Here is a 19,432-nt window from a genome sequence, read left to right as displayed (position 1 = left end):
AAGAAGTGAAGTACTAAAATAGCAATAAATCTGACTATCTGTCTTCACCTGGTGTGGTTCTTGAGCACAAATCAACATAAGAAGTATGAGAACTGTACTGAATTCTCTGCTGACTGTGGAAATAAATATTTGTGGAAATAACAATTGTGAAGTGGTGCCAGAGTTACATTCCATTTGTGACCATCCCAGTCTTTAAGCATGGGCAGCTGCTTTTTAAACAGCATCTATAAGCAATATTACAAAAGTGAGATTTTCAGGATTATTTGCACCCAAACCCTCATCTCGAGGAGGTGTTTGATGTTATGAAGGGGGGTAACCAACTCAAGGTCAGGGGAAGTTGTGTTTTATTCTCCAAACTTATGCCTTGAAGCACAACAATTCCTGAGCACAAGCTGACAACAAAATCATTTGCAGAATGTGCAGAAAAGCCTTAGTTTTAAAAGCAGTGTTGCATTTGTGTCTGCAGTGAGGTTACACACAAGATGAGCACCAGCAAATGGCTCCCACGCAGGAGGATTGATTTCCCCTATTTCTCATTCCCACTCAAGGGCACAGCTCGTAATTAGGGTCAGGTTTTCAAAGAGTGCAGGTGGTATTTAGGCGTCAAAATAAATGGCCAGATTTTTGTAAGATTTGCCTCAGAGTGTGGGCTAAGATAGTGCTATGAATCACAGAGCTGCTGAGTGTTAAACACTTCTTACAATCAGGTCTTTTGTACACGCCTAAATTGAAGCTGAGCCCTTTCAAAAATCTTCTCACAACTGGAACATCCTTCAAATTCTAAGTATTGGAAAAATGGGCCTTTAAAGCTTTGTGAGGTGCTAATTTTTACATGAATAGGGAACTGCTCTATATAGTGCCTATAAATCTGGCTGGCAGCAGTATTTAGGTAGCTCTGATTCTCTGGTGTTGGATAAACTCTCCAGCAGTACACATTCCACAGGGAAGGGGGCAGATGCTGTGTGTCAGCACTTACCTGTGTTAAGTCTAACCCTTCTGAAGCTGTGAAATAAATATTTTGCCAGCTAACAGGTGATGGCAAACACTGCTGATGCATCAACCCCTTTTCAGCCTATTGTCTACAGCCACAGCTGAGACTTTAAGAATTAAGTGACATTTTAAGCTTTGAACTCTCTGAGACATAATAAAAGAAGGGTTCTTTCTACATGACTAACAGTATTTATTTCTAGGAGGAACCAAAACAAATTTATTTTTCTTATGCTCAAAAGCTAATACAGTGTAGAAACTGTATGAGGTTTTAGATTAGACTCTCCTTTCATCATTAGTTGCTCTATTTATCTTTTTTTTTTCCCCAAAGCCGGTGAGTTCAGCCTTGCAGAATCCACGCTGCTGACTCAGCTAACTGAGCCCAAACTCATAAAAATCTATTTTAAAAAAGGTCCAATGATTTTATTTTCTAATCGTAAATATGAAATTTAATTAGCATCTCATTGCTAACGAAGTCACCGTGGAAGACAAGACTGAGGAATTAGGCCCAGGGATAGAACACAAAGCGTAAAACAAAACAAGTGTTATGCAGGAGCCAGTTTAACTCCTGCTCTCCTCCACCCACGTTTCAGGTATTTTAAGAATGATGTGCTGTGTTCACAGGTTTCCCTCTCTGATAGCAAGGCCCTTCTATCCTCTGTGGCAGTAATTACTCCAGCATCATGTGAAATACAAAATAAAAATAGATAAGGTTCACTCTGGATTAGAAAAAGAAGCAAGGCAGAGCAAGCTGGATCTGAATTCAAAATCCTGTTTTGTCATAAGCTACTCAGGTCAGCAAGTGTTTCCAAGCAAGTGTTTCCAAGCAATAGACTCATCAACTGAGAAGAAAACTCTCATTATTCTCCAGGGTACTGCAAACATCAGGAAGATTAAAGGAATTTTTTTAAAGGAAGCATATGGAGAATTTTAAAAGCCTCTTCAAATAGGAATGTGTCCAGCCTTTTCATTGTTAGCACTCCTAGAAGCCACGTCCTGGCTGACATCAGCACCGAGGGTGGCATTGCTGGTGAGGTTCTGTCACTGTGAGGTATCTCTGCCATCTTCTCTCTGCAGTTCTCAAGAGGTCAGGAGCTCTTGCTCTGACTTTGCCCACCCACGTCTGTGTGAGGGGGTCACACAAGGACATTCCCCTGCACAGCAGCACAGTTACCTGGGCTGAAGGCAGGGACAGGTGTCCTACTGCTGCTCCACGAGGAGCCTGGGAGAGGGAGCACCTCACACAGACCATCCCAGGAGACAGGACTCGTGGGGACGAGGGCAAGGACCGTGGGAGAGCTCTGCAAGGGCTGCTGAGCTGCAGTAACCACAAAAGTGTACTTTCTCCTTAGACTCACACTGAAATTGTTCACAGCAAGTCAGTGTGGGAGGAAGTGTTTACGGGACCTGTCCTGAGAGCCACTAATTACTAATAATTCCCAGATTGCTAGAAAAGCTTGAGGAGTAACTCTGGGAGTGGGCACTGCCCCTTGGCTGCTCTCAATTCTCTAAGGTAAAAAGGGCTTTATTAGTGCTGGTCCTGGTTACTTAAACACATCAGGACAATTTTATATTGCTGTTACATGGTCATTCACTTGCAGTAGCAAACAGCCACAACCCAGAGATGTCATTGCCAAGACTGACTTGGGGAACACTGGACATTTTATCAGCAGTGCTGGTGATGAGGTGATGGGTAGAGCTGAGGTGAACTGAGCAAGGACAAACAGCTTCTTCAAACATCACAGCCCCCGGTATCTTCAGTGGAGTGGTGACGTCAGTCTCTATAAATCGAACTTATCCCAGTCCAAATTCCTGAAATAACTCTTTGTTTCTTTCTAATATTTATGATGTCACTCACCCTAGCAAGGAAAAAAAAAAGGAACTTAAACTTTCTCACTCCACAGTTTGAGAATCTGAAATGAATAATTCTGGTAAAGCATTTTTTAAAAGAATAAGGCAAGTTTAAAGCAATAACCATATGCTCCTTTTGGATTTTTATGTGCAAGCTTTTGGCACTTAACCAAAAATGTTGCTGTTCCTTTTCAGGACAGAATGGTCCAGCTGGTGGCTTAGAACCCACATCCAACCATCAGAAGGCGTTCATTGCACTCACTGGGTTTTTCTCTGGAGGAAATAAGGATTGCTGGTTTAAGCAACAGACAGCTGGGCATTTTCTCTTGGACTTGCATAAGGTCAAATTTGTGGTAGAACAGATTTCTGGTCTGAGGTTACGGAGTTCATGCCTTCATGAGGGGAGGGGGAAGGTGGGCAGGAACTCATTTTTACCCACAAAGAACATAATACAGAAGGCCAGGATGTGGCATTGCCCAGCCCACAGAACCTGATGCTCTGATCTGACCCTTTCCAGCAGCTCTAGATGCACAACCAGAGGGTCAGTTTTGGACCACGTTGTCTGAAACCCGGTACAACAACCTGAACAACCTGTACTGTGCAGCCAACTGTTTGTGTTAAGCATTCTCCAGAGGAGAAAATAAGTGGAAGAATATCCCAGCTGAACATATGACTCTGTCAGTGAGGTCAGAACCCTTGCCAAGGCACAATGGCCTGTCTCTGCCTTCACGCAGAGTTTTTTCTTGATTTGCTGTGCTTGATGCTTTGCTTCATTTCCCTGAGGATCAGTCACAAAGGAGGTGACTGATGCCTTCAGCTCTGGAGTCTGCTGTACACAGAGAAGTTTGGCAGTTCCCTTCTCTCACCTGAAGCATCTGCCTTATATGGGCTGGGAATCAGAATCAGGGAGGAAGAGGAAAGGAGATATTAAACAAGGCAAGTGAGGTGAGTCAGACAAACCGGTCAGTTTGAGGGGAGAGAGGGCTTGGGATGTCTTGTGAGGACAAAAGGAGCAATAACAAACCACCCTGTGCCTTTTCTCATGTTCTTTCCTCGCAGTAGTTGAATGTTCAAATCATCTTTACGTTCACTCCCTTTGTGCAGAGACTCTGCTAGATCTGTGCTGACAGCATTATATTTAATAGCCAAGATTTCTAAATGCATCCAAGATTTCTAATATCATCCTGCTCAACTAGCTGTGGATTTCTGCAGTATTATCATGCTATAATGATGCAGTTGCAATGAGTTTACATTTTCCTGCACTGCAGCACATACTACAGTGTATCAGTAGCTTCTCAATAAATCCACAGCCTTCAAAAGGGCATTCAAATTCTGATCATTTCTGTCTCAGACACAGCATTTTCCCATTGTTCCTTGCAGGTGAAAAACTTCCATCCTTCCTGATACTGTATTCTCACATGGCTTCTAAGGCAAATATCGAGCCAGACACCATCCTCCCAGATGTGCAACCCTTGTTGTTCAGTGATTCAGTGAAGGTGTTGCTGTCAATAGCATTTAATCCAGCAAAACTGCCTGGAAGCTGCTCTCAGTATGGACATGGATGAGTCACAAACCCAGCATTCTGTAGTGTAACACTCTATATGAAAATACCCAAGTATCACTCTTCCTTCAGGCCACGGACTTGCAGATTAAAAAACCCAACCAATTCAGTGTTTCCAGCCTTACAGGAAATGTAAAAACTCCTTAATTTTTCTCAAACAACTCAAGCCAAAGGAAAACACACTCTTTTCTTTCCTGACACAAAAGTTTAAATATTTTCTGTTTCATACTGCATTGATATCTTTCATGGCATAAATTGCAGAAATGAGAGAATAAAAGACAGAAGGAAATGAAACCTTCTACAATAAAACCTGTTAGTCTTGGGTGTTCCTGAAAAATATGTTACTGGAAATACAGGAATCTGTTACTGAAAGGATGAAACACACCCAAAATCTTCTTAAACAATCAAATATTGAGACGTATTCTGACTTAACTTTGGCAGGAACTGTGAAGGAAGAACAGCAGTGCAGTAGCAGGGAAGAGTCTTATCTTAAGCTTGGGGGTTTTTTTCTCAGGAGAAAATCAGCTCAGCAACAGTTAAGGTGATGGGGAAAATTTATGGAAATTTATATTTTCAGTCAGTGCAAATCATTAGTGAAATAAGTTTGATGATCTCACTAATTACCTCAAAAAACATATGGAATGGCAACTACCTTGATGTGATGCTCAGAGGCATGATTTAGTGTTGGATTTGGCAGTGCTGGGTTAATGGTCTGACTTAAAGATCTTAAAGGTCTTTTCCAACCCAAATAATTCTATGACTCAGAAAAAGCCAGGAAACAGAGATGCAGGAAGCAGATGCTGGAAAGACACTGTGACACTGTTCTTGTGAAAGACTGGGATGCACCAGTAGACTTTGGGTCAGAATTGCAACCAGGGAGGAAAGTTCTGTTAAACACAGACTCTATGAATGGACCTGCTTGATCAGTGAGTAGTGTAGGTCACTGGTATTTTAATTGAGATTTAAAAGCCAAAAGCTTTCAAATGATCTTATTATGTGATAATCTCTCCGTTCATGATCAAGGAGAAAAGTTTCAATCACCATTTCCACTGTAGTTTGGAAATGTATTTGGTTTAATCTTCAGAAAACGAGTTAAAACAGCCTTTGGGTGTTTTCACATTTTTTTCAGGAATCAAAATTTCCAGAAGGAAATATTTGAAAGGTGTCTTTATTAGTGTTTCAAACCTTGGAGGAACTTACTTTTTTGCTCAAATATATTAAGTATGTGTAACAACCTATTAAACATACTCATCCTGATTTCAAATATGGGCACAGATAGATTGGAAATGTTTATACACATATAGAGCTATAAAAATGAAATTGAAACAATCCATTAACTGCTAATGATAACCAGATATGTACTGCTAGCACACAGCCTTTTCTGCATTCAAAAAGCAAAACCAAAATCCTTATCCCAGTTTAAACAGAAACCTTATGTTACATTTACTCTTCAGTATCTCAATTACAACCTGAGGAGAATTTGCCAGCAAACACCCAGTGCTCAGGAGGCTGGTGGGAATCTTTTCCTTGGCTACACTGAAGCTGATTCTCCCCTGAACTACAAAAACTAGGACTGACTTGGGCAAATAACAGGTATTTTTGTGTAAGGCCAAACTGGCCTCAGGGACCAGAACAAACATATCCCTTAACACCACACCAAGTTACTTCACACAGACAAATTCACTGAGGCAACAATTACTGCAAATAATATCACATACACAGCTGTATATACATTTATCCTTTTGACAAAACCAGAATATTATAGCATTCCATTTGACATTTCTGATAGATTTCCAGAGAGATTTGACAAATTTCTTTTTCCTCTTGAGCTGCTAAACAGATTCACTGAAGTAGATGGCATCAGAAAGTAATGCCCCATCCAACCCTGAAGATAAAAGGGGTTTTGCAGGACTAACTTAACAGGAATATTCTCCTCACTCCATGTTCAGCAGCAGACAGTGCACACCAGGTTGCCAATTTTTGGTGCTGTAAGTAGTGTGCTTTTACAGGCTGTGATAAAAACCCCCGTGTGTTTGCTTTTTGTATGAGAAAGTACAAAGTTCTTACCTGCTGGTGAAATGTTACAGGCACCCCATGTAGATCATTAAGCATGAGAATTCATGGTACTCACAAACTATCACCATTCCTAGAGCCCAACTATTTGGCAGAAGGTTATGAAGGAAGAAAAGTGTTAGAAATCAAAGTTCAGAGAAGACCTTCATGTTTAACCCAAGTCAGTGAGCAAACCTCCAGCCAAACCCACTGCCCACAGCTGGGACACTCCATGCCAGGGAATATGGCAGAGCTGCTGCTTTGTCAAACTGCACTTTAAACAGCCTGGCACTGTCTTCTCCTCTTGCCTGAGAGGAGCAGAAGTGAGAGGATGATATAGGGAGAAAATACAGACAAAAGCAGCAGAGGGAAGGAAGCTTTTATCACCAGTTGGATGTGTGCCACAGAGACCAATTATATACATTTGACAGCAACCATTATAATTCCAGAGTCCTTGAACAAATCACAAGCAGAAAGGTTACCTTCCTTGAAAATGTTCATTGCCATTAAATAACTGACCCAGACTAGAGGGTGAAGGCAGCACTTAAGAGAGAATTTGGGGGAAGGGAGGAAGTGGAGAATCTTATTACATGTACACCTGAGAAAACCCCATCGTTTGTTCTGAAAGAGGAATTGCAGATTCACTGCAGATACTGGATTTGCAGCAGAGCAGACAGTGTTCTGCAAATGCAAATCCTACAGACAGCAGGGACAAAAGAGGCGAGAGAAAGAATTTCTCTCTGATACCAGTGTCAACACTTGACTAAATTTGGTGAGGTTTATGGTTTCGCCCTCCAGTTTAAAAATCACAAGGCCTGGTCCCACATTCCTTGTGCTTTTAAGTTTAGACTGCTGTGGAGGCTACTGACAAAGAAAGCTGCCATAAGTCAAATTCCACAGTTACACACGTAATGACGACATCTAAGTGAAGGATTTATATTTCATGAAACATGTATTTCAATATCAAAGAGAGAGTTGAGGCATCTGCTAACAAGTGGGTACCTTGTTCTCTCTCAGTAACAGAGACATGATATTGGGAGATCTCAGGATCTCTATGGATTTCATCCTCTGTGAGCAATCATTCCATATACCTGATGAAAAGCTTCACCAAGCAACAGCAGATAAACCGAGGTGGTTTGGTACATGGCATTCAGATTTCCTCAGCACATCCCAGTTATTTGGGATGTATCCTTCCAGAGAAGGTTCAAATTGCCTTTCATTTTAACAGATACATGCAGTCAGATGGTTCTCTCTTTTCACACATGTTGAAAGCTTATTGTTCTCTTAATTCAGAGTAAAATCTAATTGGAAATCACTATTTGCAAAAGAACAGGGAGTCAAACATGATTCTGAATTTCTGTTCTGAGGTTGGCTTTTTCAATACAGGATTTGCTGGGTAGGATAGAAAGTTCCCAGGCTCCTTCCAGCTGAAATTTCTCCTCTGCCAGACACGTGATTCAAGAAACTAGACATACACACACAGAAAAAAATAAAATTTCTGGCTCCAAATCCTCTTGCAAATGTCACAACCCAACTTGGACAATGCCTATTTTTAACACAACATACAGCAAACTATCACGACGCAAAAGAAAAAGGAGGAAGAGAGAGATGTTGGCTCAGTCAATTTATTTCTGGGAGACATCAAGCCTTTACAAAAAGAACCAGTAATGAGGGCACAAAATGCTGAAGAAAAGAAAAGCACAAAATCAACAAGTTTTGTAGAATGACTCAAAGGAACACAAGTGCTGTTCACAGCACAAGGTGACTTGTAACAAAATAAGAAAGAGTCATGTTAGACCTCTATGTATAAAATGAGCTCTTATTTTATTGTTCTAGACTTGCGGACTTTTTGCAAGATCCGAAAGGCAAAGATATTTTAATGTACCCGTTTCTGTATTCAGGAGAGAATGCTCACAGCTCAAAGGCCACAGTTTTCAGCTCTGAATCAGAAAGGATATATTATAATTGCAAACATAAAATTTAAGCTCCTTTCACTCATAAGGAGAGGGACAATTTGAGAGAGCAGGACAGATCGCTAAAGAGAATTCTCCCACATAATAATTCTCTTATTAATTCAGCTGAGTTTAATAAGCGATCCTTCCTCAGTTCCCAAAAGCCTGCACCAGAACATCCACAGAAATAAATCTTCAGTCTCAATGGTCCTGCTTAAGAAGGTGAGGCTAAAATGCTTCATCAAAGAAATGTACTTATTTGTCACATCTGATTCAAAGTTTACAAAATTCAGCAAGGAATAATACCTGCTATTGTCCTTGGATGCAGTTTTCAGCCATGCCTGATCTTGGTGACTCACCAATATATCTGGTATAAAAGAAATGAGCTGTTTCCAGATCCTAGGAGCAAAGTTACTCCCACCACAGCATTAAAGTTGAGAACCTCTACCTCTGAGACTTGGAATCCCACAAGGATTCCACAAGGAATCAACAGGACAAAAACTCCGCCAAATGTCAGACCAGAAGTTCTGCTGTGGGGCAGGAAGTCAAAAAGTCTATTAAGTTTAGTAAAAAGGCTTATGAACCACTAGAACTGTTTTTTTTACAGCTTTCCAAAGACAATTTGCATTGTGCTCTCCCATTTTTTCATCTACTTTCAATCCCATTGTTAAGCTCTTCCTCTGCTGCAGGTTGCATAGTCTGCAGAGGAAAGGGGAGCTGGGAGACTGCAATAGTTCCTCCACTTTATCTCCAAGGACACAGTGGGCATGGTAAGCAGAAAGTAAGCCCATATGCATCAGTAGTTCCTCCTAATTTGAATGCAACATCAAGATAAAAACAGGTAGAGAAACCTGATGGAGAGTTGTAGTGAGGAGATAGGAAGGAGTGGGATAGTAGAAAGAGAAGGGATAGAATACACAAAGTCAGGGCATGCTGTGTTTGGGAGTGGAGAGGAAGCAGAGGGGTGTTATAGGTGTTAGAAAGGTGGAGTTTTGAGACAGAAGCAGAGACACAGGATGACAGTGGTTATTTGCTGTGAATGACTAAATGTGAGTCTGAGAAGTGGAAGGAAGCGTAGAAGTCTTGTATTTTGGGATGCACCCCCCCAAACCTGCAAATCCTGCACATGTACATGACAGACAGGACAGAGATGTGTGTGCAAGGACAACCCAGTGGAAAGACAACACCACTGTGTGTGCAAAATACACAATGTGCATGAGAGAGGATGGAGCGGGAAGTAGGAGTGTGTGTGTGAAGCTAGAGGAGCACTGGGAAAGGGGAACACCAGAACAAGAAGGAACTGACAGAGGGGAAGGAGACAAAGATTAAGAACTTGGAGGAGGATGTACAGTCTTGCACAGGCATGAAAGAGAAGGCAGAGGGAAAGGAAAGGAACCAACAAGGGAAATGTTTGTCACACAGAAAACACGCTTGATGAAAAACAGGCAAAAGAAGATGGTGAAAAAGATAATAAGAGATACATAGGGTTGAGAATAGAATAAAGGAAGTGTGAAGAACAGATTAAAAGAGAAAAAAAAAGAACAAGAAAGATTTATTAGTCGACAGAAAGCACAAATCTCAGTGAAGAGATTTGAAGAAAAGCCTAAGGCACAACACACTATGGGCAGAACCAGAAATTCCTTGCAGACTAGTCCTTTCCTCTGCCCTCTCCAGACCTCTGTGTCAACTCTCCTTCCCAGTGGACTCCTCCTTTAAGAACACGTTTGCACCTCCAGCCACAGCCTGTTTGCCTCCCTGAACCTGGGGCTCCAAGGATCGTCGCTGTTGGGGGCACGGAAGATGCGAACGCAGCCACTTCCAAAGAAACACCGTCTTGAAAACCAACTCAAAAACAACAAAAGGTGGAACTTGCAGTGGTCAGAGCCAAGTTCTTTGCTGGTCAGGGAGGTGGAGCTGCTCTGACAGCTGCTTTCCTTACCTTGGGTGCTCATGAGTGACCGGGCTGTCTCACTGCAGTTGCTGCAGGCTGAAACTCTCTACGTCGCCTCCATGCAATTGTATTTCCAAGAGTCTTGGAGAGGTTATTTGTGCTCTGCAGTGGTTGAAAAGTAAAGGAAACACAAGGAGCAAAGCAACCCCTGGCCCCTTAAGGACAAAAGTTTCAGGAGAATCTGGTGCACCGGTGTCAGAACGAGCAAAGAGCCACACAGAAAGTAAGAAAAGTGTGTCAGAGACTGGGAGGGGCGGAGAAGGAAAATGCAAAGATCTGACAGGAAACCAGACTATAAATCTGCTTAGGGTTTGAAAAAAACACATTTCTGCTCCCCAGCGATAGAGCCCGTTTGCAAATGACTCTGCACACAGGTGACAGCAGAGCCCCAAGCACCGTGCAAGCAAATGAAGGGGCACCTTTGCCCCTTCCCCGGGAAGAGCAGTGGGCAGAGGCGGCGGCAGCGCAAAGCCTGGCTCAGACAGAGAAAGCAGCCTGGCTCCACTGCCTCACTTCCAGCTCTCCAGAATTCCATGTTCCCTCAGCCAAAAGGGGACATGCTGAATGCCAGCCTTGCTGCTGCTCTGCCTCTCCCACCACAGAGCATCTCAGGGCACACGCTGGTGGAAAGCAGGAGGGAAAGGAAAAAGAAAGAAAGAACTGAAGAAAACAGTTTCAAGAACAACAGTTCCAGGCAGAAGGAGTTCTGGGTTTTCCCGAGGTTTCAAAGTTTTTTCAAGAAACCATCTATTTTATTAGTAGGCGCTTCTGCTAGAAAGGTAGTCAACAGGGTTTACTTTATGCATTAGATTATTTTGCAGTTGAATGATAATTTAAACAATGCATTTTCCAAAGGAAGTTTTGCCGACACAAAGAAGCCACAGTATCTTGTATTGCTTCAGTGCTGGACTCCAGGTTTAAGGCCAACATGCAAACCCCCCTGCTGGAGGGTCTCACTGAGATATTCACCTCTAGGCTGCAACCAGAAGCCTCCCACCACAGGCAAACTAAGCGGAGCCAGTCCCTGCCCTCGCTGTGGGACGAGGAGTCACCATCACTTCTAGAAACATCCTTCAGTGCTGCTGCCACCCCGCTCAGGGATCCTAAGCCTGAACACCTTGCATGATGTGCTGGTTCCTGTTCTGCTGCTGCCTATTTAATCCCAAAGGGGAAAACAAGGCACAGATGCTGTTGTGGTCCTGGTCGCTCCCGAGGCTTTACCTTTGCACTGGGCAGATGTGCACAGGTGAAGCCTCACTGGAGTCAGGAATAGTTTCTGGATGTGTGAGGATCAGAGAAAAGACCACTTGAAGGAAGAGTTATATGAGTGTAATAAGGATGTGTGTTTGTGAGGGTGATCGCAAAGCTCACCAGTCTGGAATACATTCTGCTCCCTGAATTTTTGCGAGGTTGTTTTTCTTTGAGGGTGACCAGAAGAAAGCAACTATGTATATATGGGTGTGTTTTTATTTCCTGAGAGGAAATCATAGAAATAAAAACAGAAACACAAGGGATAATAAGCATAAGCGACGTATGATAGATAACTTAGGAATATGGGGGGTGGAAAAGCACGATGACAGTAATGGAGTAAGAGAATGAGAAAGGAAAAAATAGTTGGTAGAGAATAAAAGAAAACACAACAAATGGAAAAACTATCAAAGGATACAGGGGCGTCAAAGACAACAGAATGGAGGAAGTGAGATGATAAAGTGAGAAGAGGAAATGTGAGGGAGAAAATACATGGCTCAAAGTGTTGTTACAATAACATGCAAAAGTGTTCTTAGCAAACTGAAAGCCTGAATCCTGCGAAAATCATGAGGGAGCAAAATGTGGAGAGCAGCTCTGCCTCAGTTCTCCCTGATTTTTTCTCTAGTTTGTACCTGTACCTGCACTGGTGAGGGTGTAAGTTTATCTGTGAAGTTGACACTGAAAGGAATTCTGGAAGGAATTACAGTTCTCTAAACCAAGATTTCTCCAAGACTAAGGAAGGCAGGAATTTCTGTCTCTGGCTGAACAATAGCAGAACACACTATGTCCCTAACAATTTTTTTCCAGTGAGGACTATACTGTTTGGGGCTACTGATATTCACGTGCAACTTTACCAAAATTCCCTGTTGAACAAACTTGGAGCTGAATGTGACAAGGTGCAGGAAAGCCTCCTGCTTTGAGCAGCCAAAAAAAATCTATCCATGTGACAACAGCACAGGTGAGGTTCTGCAATTTCTGACGGGGGGAAAGTGATATTTTGGGGAAAAAACTGTGAAACAGAACTGTAAGAATCATGGACTACAATTATTCAGTCAAAGCCAATATATTACTTTTGAGTCAAGCTTTCTGCTGCTTTCACAGAGGAAGCTGATTCGTGCATGCAACAGAGGAACCATTTTAAGAACAACCAGAGAAACTCTGTGGCTGCACTTCGATTTAAAACGCACAGATCTTCCACACATGGTTCCCAACCTGAAAGGAAAAACATGCTAGAAATTCAAATCAAGACTCACCAAGTCTCATTACAGCTTTCTCCTTCTGTCCTTGGCTTCTTTGGCAAACAAGGTGTCAGACAGCACACTCTGAAACCGCCCTACGGAGCCGAGCAGGGGGTCAGGTATCATTTGTTCCTGTTTTTGCTTTTGGTTTTTGGGGTTTTTTTTAATGTTGTAGATTACAAACAACTCAAAAAGTGCAACAACTGTTTTAAAGGAGATCCCACATTTCCCTGGGCCTAAAGTGGTGCCCTAGAGATGAAGCAATTATCCAGTGAAGCCTGAGCAGCTTTAAGGAATCTATCACCGAAACTCAAAGGACCTAAAATTCTCATAGTCATAAAGGCTTTACTGGCAAACTGAGATTAGCTGAGCAGGATCCAGCCATCAATCACAAAGCCACATGTAACTGAGCATCAACTTTTTCTTATAAGAATTTACAGTCTTAATCCCAGTTTTCGGTTATAAAAAACTCTCCCAAGCTATAAAAGTGTTATGGTGAGGTTACAGTTCCTCGAGGCTGGTGGACTGAAGTTATGTGTTTCACACAATGTAAGTGTAGAAAATAATTATGTTCTGTTTGCCGACCAGAAAATACAAGAAAATTCAGGTGCACCACCTAAAATACAGCAAAAAGCTGCAGAGTTTGAATCGTGGGCTTTCCTGACCCAAATGTAGGGTCTAGGATCTTGACTAGTAGAGTTCTGAGCAGGAAAATTTCCTTTCTTTTTTGGTAAGAAAAAGGAATTGCCTCAAAAAGATACCTGTCTGTCATCTGTTTCTTTTTTTACAATAATAAAAAAAAATCCACTGGAACTTTCTGTTTAACAAGCTGTCCAGTTAAGGGGTAACAATAAACAATGCTTCCTTTTTTTTTTTTGTTATTTTTTGTTGGTTATGGTTTCTCAAACTCCTTTTATTAAACTTGGTATAGGAAACGATAAATTTATTATTTATGAAAATCACCCGGAAGGACACACCTGGTGTATTTGTTGTCTCCCTCTTTCCCAGAGACTTCAGAAAAGAAGGGCATATTTAGTTCCTTCCAATCACTCTGATTTTGCAGGATCTGAGCCCTAATGGTATAACCTGAATAACAAATGCACGTCAAGCCCTTTGGTGGTGCTGCACCTTCCTTTCCTCCAGGCTTTTACTTTGGGATCCTTGCATAAAAAAAGCCAGCAAAATTTCTACATTATTCTATTATTCCATTAGGGTGATCAAACAGTGGAGAAGATTTGGAATCTCAGATGCTCCTCCACATTGTTGCTGGCCTCCTAAGTATTTTGCTCACGGAGACGTTCATACCGTGACATTTTGATTGGTATGAAATCTATGGAAAGTTTCTCTTCTTCTCATTCTTAAACTTCCTACAGTGGAAGGTTCTCCTTCTACACCATGACTTCCTACAGAAGGCCTTTTTACAGAGGTGATTCATCAGCTCAGGAGAGGCTGTAAGTCAGAACTGAAGCTGCCACAGAGCTTTAAATAGCTGCAGACCGAAGAGTTAAAAAAATATCAGCACTTGGAAGTAAACAAACACGAAACTATCCAGCTCTTAATCTGCTGCTCCTTTTCTTCTATCGCCTTCTTCTCCCCAGAGATCCATCCCAGCCCATGAGGAGACTGCCCTTGACTCCTTATCAGTGTAACAGTCCTGAAAATCCCTGGATACCAGAAACGCATTTCACAAACTAGTGATTTGAGAACTAATATATTGCATTTCTCCTGCATGCCTGGGCACAGCAGCTCCCTCTATATTGTTAACACAACCCTTCCAACTCTTTAGAGCAGAGAAAGAGAAGTATTAAATATTTTCCCCGTTTTACATATTTTATATTATCAGCCTTGCTCAACTATCCTCAGAGACTATCACTCTTACTTAAGGATGCTCACAATTTATCATTTTTCTCTGGAGATCTGACTTCCAGAACAGAAGTATTTCCCTATTCAATTCACCAGCCTGTGGATAAGCAGCTGTTAGTGTTCATTTGCCTTTTCTAGGCATTAACATCAAAAATGCCCCTTGATGTTAAAAAGTGACACACGGTGGGATTTCTTTAACACCTTTGGGGGTAATGGCTTAAATCCAACAGGGAAATGTTCTTATCTATAGGTTTATGATACACATTTAACAGTGTTTCAATTGCCTGAACTATGAAATAAGATGACAGGCAAACATATATCAGTGGGGAACAGACAGAATAAAATTCCCTCTTTCATTTGACAGTGATAGGGGTTATGTATTTTTGCACTAAATGTACAATCTCTGTTGAGTTCAACAGTATAATGGGATTTATCTGAGTCAGATAGTAGCATATGCACCCATTATGGAAAATTTGGGTTCAAATCCAATCTGGGATCTGGGTTCCCAATCCATGGCACAGGGGGTAGTGCCTTGCCAAAAGGCCAGCCCTCCACTGAAGCAAAGAACCCAGATTTGGGGTTTTGACAGGACAAGGTGGAACGGCTTTAGGCTGAAAGAGGGTAGATTTAGACTGGATATTGGGAATAAATTTCTCCCAGTGAGAGTGGGAAGGCCCTGGCACAGGTTGCCCAGAGAAGCTGTGGCTGCCCCAGCCCTGGAAGTGTCCAAGGCCAGGTTGGACGGGGCTTGGAGCAACCTGGGCTAGTGGAAGGTGTCCCTGGCCATGGCAGGGGGTGGGACTGGATGGGCTTTAAGGTCCCTTCCAACCCAAACCATTCTGGGATTCTACAATTCTATGATTCTATGATCTATTCTGCCCCTTCTTGGGGTCAAAGGATGGGAAGCTCCAGACTCTGTGATGCTCTTTCCAGAAAAGAGTTAATTTAGTTATTACTCAAACAATTAATTTAGTTATTACTCTTTTCATCACACATATATAATTCAGCAAAACTGGGTATGAGCCATAGCTCAGGTGCTTATGCTCTTCCTTCTGTTCTTAATTACATGTCCATAGGGCTTAAAATCCAAGGATCTTTAAACTTTACAGACAAATGATTTAGTTTCACAGCAACCAATGAGTTGCATATTTATATCCATACTCAATAGATGATGAGACAAAGTATTGAGGTGATAAGAAAGGAATATTTATTCCCCTTAAAAGTGTTAAAAATAGAGCTATTTTCATGTAATTCAATTAAAAAACCACCGACGATCTATTTTTAAAAAATCACAAAACAACAACTGGAAAAAGTTAAAAAATCAAGGCAGAAACTCATGGCATTTTTTTATAAAATCAAGGGGGACAGGAAGGAATCCAATCACTATTACTGAAAAAAAAAAAAGAAAGAATTCAGATCATTATCACCAGAACAAATACTGGGGAAAAAATAATTTTAGTTCAAAAACTTCTGTTAAAATTTTTTTAAATAAATTAATCAGTCCCATATCTCATCTTTTGCTTAAAATACAATGTCATCTTTCCCCATTTATGCAATAGCAGCATTGTCAGTATGTATTCTGATTATTAGACTGAAGGGTTTAACATATCTGCAACCTGAAGGAATAATCTATCAAACTTGAAATTTAGAAGATGTATGGAGAGGTTGAGTTACTTATTTTTTTTTGTTTGTTTGTTTGAAACTGGAAGGTTTCTTGTCTTCTTTATAGGTCAGCATTTATTCAAATTATAAAAGTATGCAGAATGGGTCCCATCCGTCAACATTTTCTCTCTTTTTAATCTATACAAATTCTTCAAAAGGTCAGGAGGAGGAAAACTTGTGCTAAGAGCTGTGCTTTGAGAGAAAACATACCTCACAGAAACAAGAATATTAATAATATAAATGATGTAATATCTAAAAAAGAATTTTATATTGATCCACATAGTTTGAATGGCAAGGTTTTTTTTTTTTTTTTTCCATAGCTTAAGTGTCCAGGGAATGCAGCACACACCTGGGAGTTAAGGAGTTTTTAACTTTCATTGCAGCTCTGATGCCAACATCCTCTGTGATTCACAAAATCCGACAGAGAATCACAACACCCTTGAACCTGAAACTGTTACATAAATGAGGTGTGTCAAAACCAGACCATGGAGCCCCACGTGAGCACATTATAAGTAAGTGTTAGAAAAGCAAGAAATACTATACTGAGTCACACCAAAGATCCGCCTCTCCCAGAGAACAGAAACTGTATTTCCCCAAAGCTGGAAGCTGAACTCATCCTTATGGAAATCCAGCTCCACTGCAGGAACACGAGCCGGTTCATTACAGAGGAGACAGGGATAAGGTTATGAAACAGGAATTTGCCAAAAGCAACTTGGGCTAAGTCAGTAATTTGATGGAAAAGTTACCAGAGCCCAGAGGCCAGAGTGAGATATTACCATGTTATGCCTTATTTCTCCTTATTGTTTCCTTTAAATGGAATGAGCCAAACTCGTATGCACAGCTCTTCTGCCACAACAGCAGTGACCACTGCTGAGAGCAGAGCTTTCCCAGGCAGGTTATGAACATATCATGCATTCCAAGCAAGGGGAAGAGGGCAGGAGCAGCAGGTAGTGGGGAGTTCTCAGGTGGTTTTGAACAGCCTGCAAGGCTGAAGTGGCCTGTGTGACTTGGGGCCCAGCCCTGAGCTCACAGAGAGCTTGGTGTCACACTGAATCAGGACGTGTGATTTCTCTGTGACTTGCTGCTGATAAATTATTTTTTTCAGCTTTGGATGTATTTGCTCTTCCAAGCTCTCTTGCTCATTTTCTTTTCAACTGTGCAGCTCCCAAGGGAAGGACACTGAGCATTCCTGTAGAAGAGCTGCTAAGATGCATATAAATAGTGGTCATATATCAAGGAATATTTTACATATGTGAGATTAAAAATGGCCATAAAACTATATGACTGCTATTTATTGATCCATAAATGAATACCTGGCTTTGAATTTTTAACATTTCTCTTTGAAACAATGGTATAGGTTTCTGGAAGCTGTGCTTTTTCACTGCATGACAACTCTCTGTTAAAGTATTAAATACCTTTACATCTATATAGAGGACTTTCATTCCAATACCCATATACCCACAGACATTACAGGCCATGGAATTTGTAACAAGCATTAATTCACTTGTCATTCATGGAGTTACTTCTGATGCACCTGATGTAACAGAATGCAGATACCACGTCTCAAAATATGCAGTGGAAATGAAATTAATTTAAGCTTCCACAGGCCGAGTCTAGTTTTTTTATCTGTAGATCTAAATTACCACGATTGTAGTAACTTCTTATATTTATGACATTAATAGATAATGATCTCTAATAAAACTGAAGGCTGATTTTATGAGACATTACACTAATTACCTGGTTTGATGTGTTAATTACCTGATTCTTGTGTAAAACACACCAGGCCACTGCAGAGCTCACTGACCCCCATCCATCCACAGAAATATGCCTACGTTGTATTTTGTATGTAGGAGGGAAAGGACAGAGAGATGGACACAGCCCCTTCATATTAAGACTGAAAAAAATATTTGTCCAAAATTTACAGCACTGCAAAGTGCTTTAGAATTTAGGAGTCTAAAAAGTTTTGGATAGAACAAAGAAACCATATTGTCTGTTTATGAAAAGACATCAAATTATGTATTTATCCTATTTTGGCTCACAAAAATATGAAAAACTGCTTATAAACTTGTAGGCTTAAGCTTCCAGTGAGTAAAACCTGTAAATTTTAAGAAACCCCAGTGACTCCTAAATTGGACTTTCAGTGAGACAAAGAAGCAATAATCTTAAGAGTATTGACAGAAATAGGGAACCTACCATTTTATATTAGGATTTAGGGAATTATAGATTCCCCTTGCAACTACTGCATCAAATTCTTATCCTTACATTATGAAACAAACCAAATTCTATATTCCATCGTGGATCCACTGAGCTCTTTTTCTACACCAATATAATTGAGGAATTTAACAGTTGCTCACACTAATCCTGAATATCCACAACAAAATAGTTCTTTCTCAAAACATACCACCAGACAGTCTTTTACTAATTACATCCCTGTTGTTACCGACTTGCCTGCCTTTCTTCTGAGCAGAAGTCATGCACATCCTGTACCTCAGGTATTTCTCTCATCATTAAAAATTAATGTGTGCATGGAGTATATTTGCTTTCACTGTATTTAACAGCTCACTAATAGGTGATTAAAGGGGTTTTAGCACCATCCATTTAACGAACAAGACAGAAGGCTTCCTTCAGGAACGGTCAGCAATCCATTTCTGGCTGTGCCAGCTTCCCAGGGAAAAAGTCAAGTGTGGTTTGGGTCTTAAGAGACTAACACATCAACAGCAGGCTGTCAGGAAGGCTGAGAGCTGCTTGGAAAACTATCAGTCTTCTACTGACACAACGGGGAATGGGTTTCCTAGGAAGTATTCTCCAAAAATCTTTGTCCTATTCTGTTCTCCCAGAGCCTGACTCTGGTGACTGGTAGATGGAAGTTGCTCATAAAATGTCAGAGAAAATGTCAGAATGTCAGAAACGGGGAATCTGATTTTTCTCTGGCTTTTAGTTTTAGAAAGTGCCTTTTCATAAAAAAAACTGATTTCAGTAATAGGACTTTCTTAAATTAAGTGTATATTATTTCCAGCATGGGAATGAATTCAAAAGGCAGTAAATACTAACAAAAGGTGGGTGCCTG

At 41.1% G+C, this 19,432-nt stretch overlaps 1 protein-coding gene across 4 annotated transcripts in view; it reads right to left on the bottom strand.

The window, feature by feature from the left end:
• Positions 1-10,718, bottom strand: part of CARD11 (caspase recruitment domain family member 11) — a 44,883-nt gene extending 34,165 nt beyond the window's left edge. For all 4 annotated transcript variants that reach the window (XM_017813638.1, XM_017813639.1, XM_017813642.1 and 1 more), the window contains exon 1: positions 10,343-10,718. In XM_017813638.1, the coding sequence (XP_017669127.1) occupies positions 10,343-10,355 (13 nt within the window). In that variant the 5' untranslated portion in view covers positions 10,356-10,718. The remainder of the gene's footprint in view (positions 1-10,342) is intronic.
• Between the last annotated feature and the right edge of the window lie 8,714 nt (positions 10,719-19,432).

The sequence above is a fragment of the Lepidothrix coronata genome, unplaced genomic scaffold (assembly GCF_001604755.1).
Source record: "Lepidothrix coronata isolate B3197 unplaced genomic scaffold, Lepidothrix_coronata-1.0 Scaffold41, whole genome shotgun sequence".
In the NCBI taxonomy this organism is placed as follows: domain Eukaryota; kingdom Metazoa; phylum Chordata; class Aves; order Passeriformes; family Pipridae; genus Lepidothrix; species Lepidothrix coronata.
This window is presented reverse-complemented; position numbering and strand designations above follow the sequence as displayed.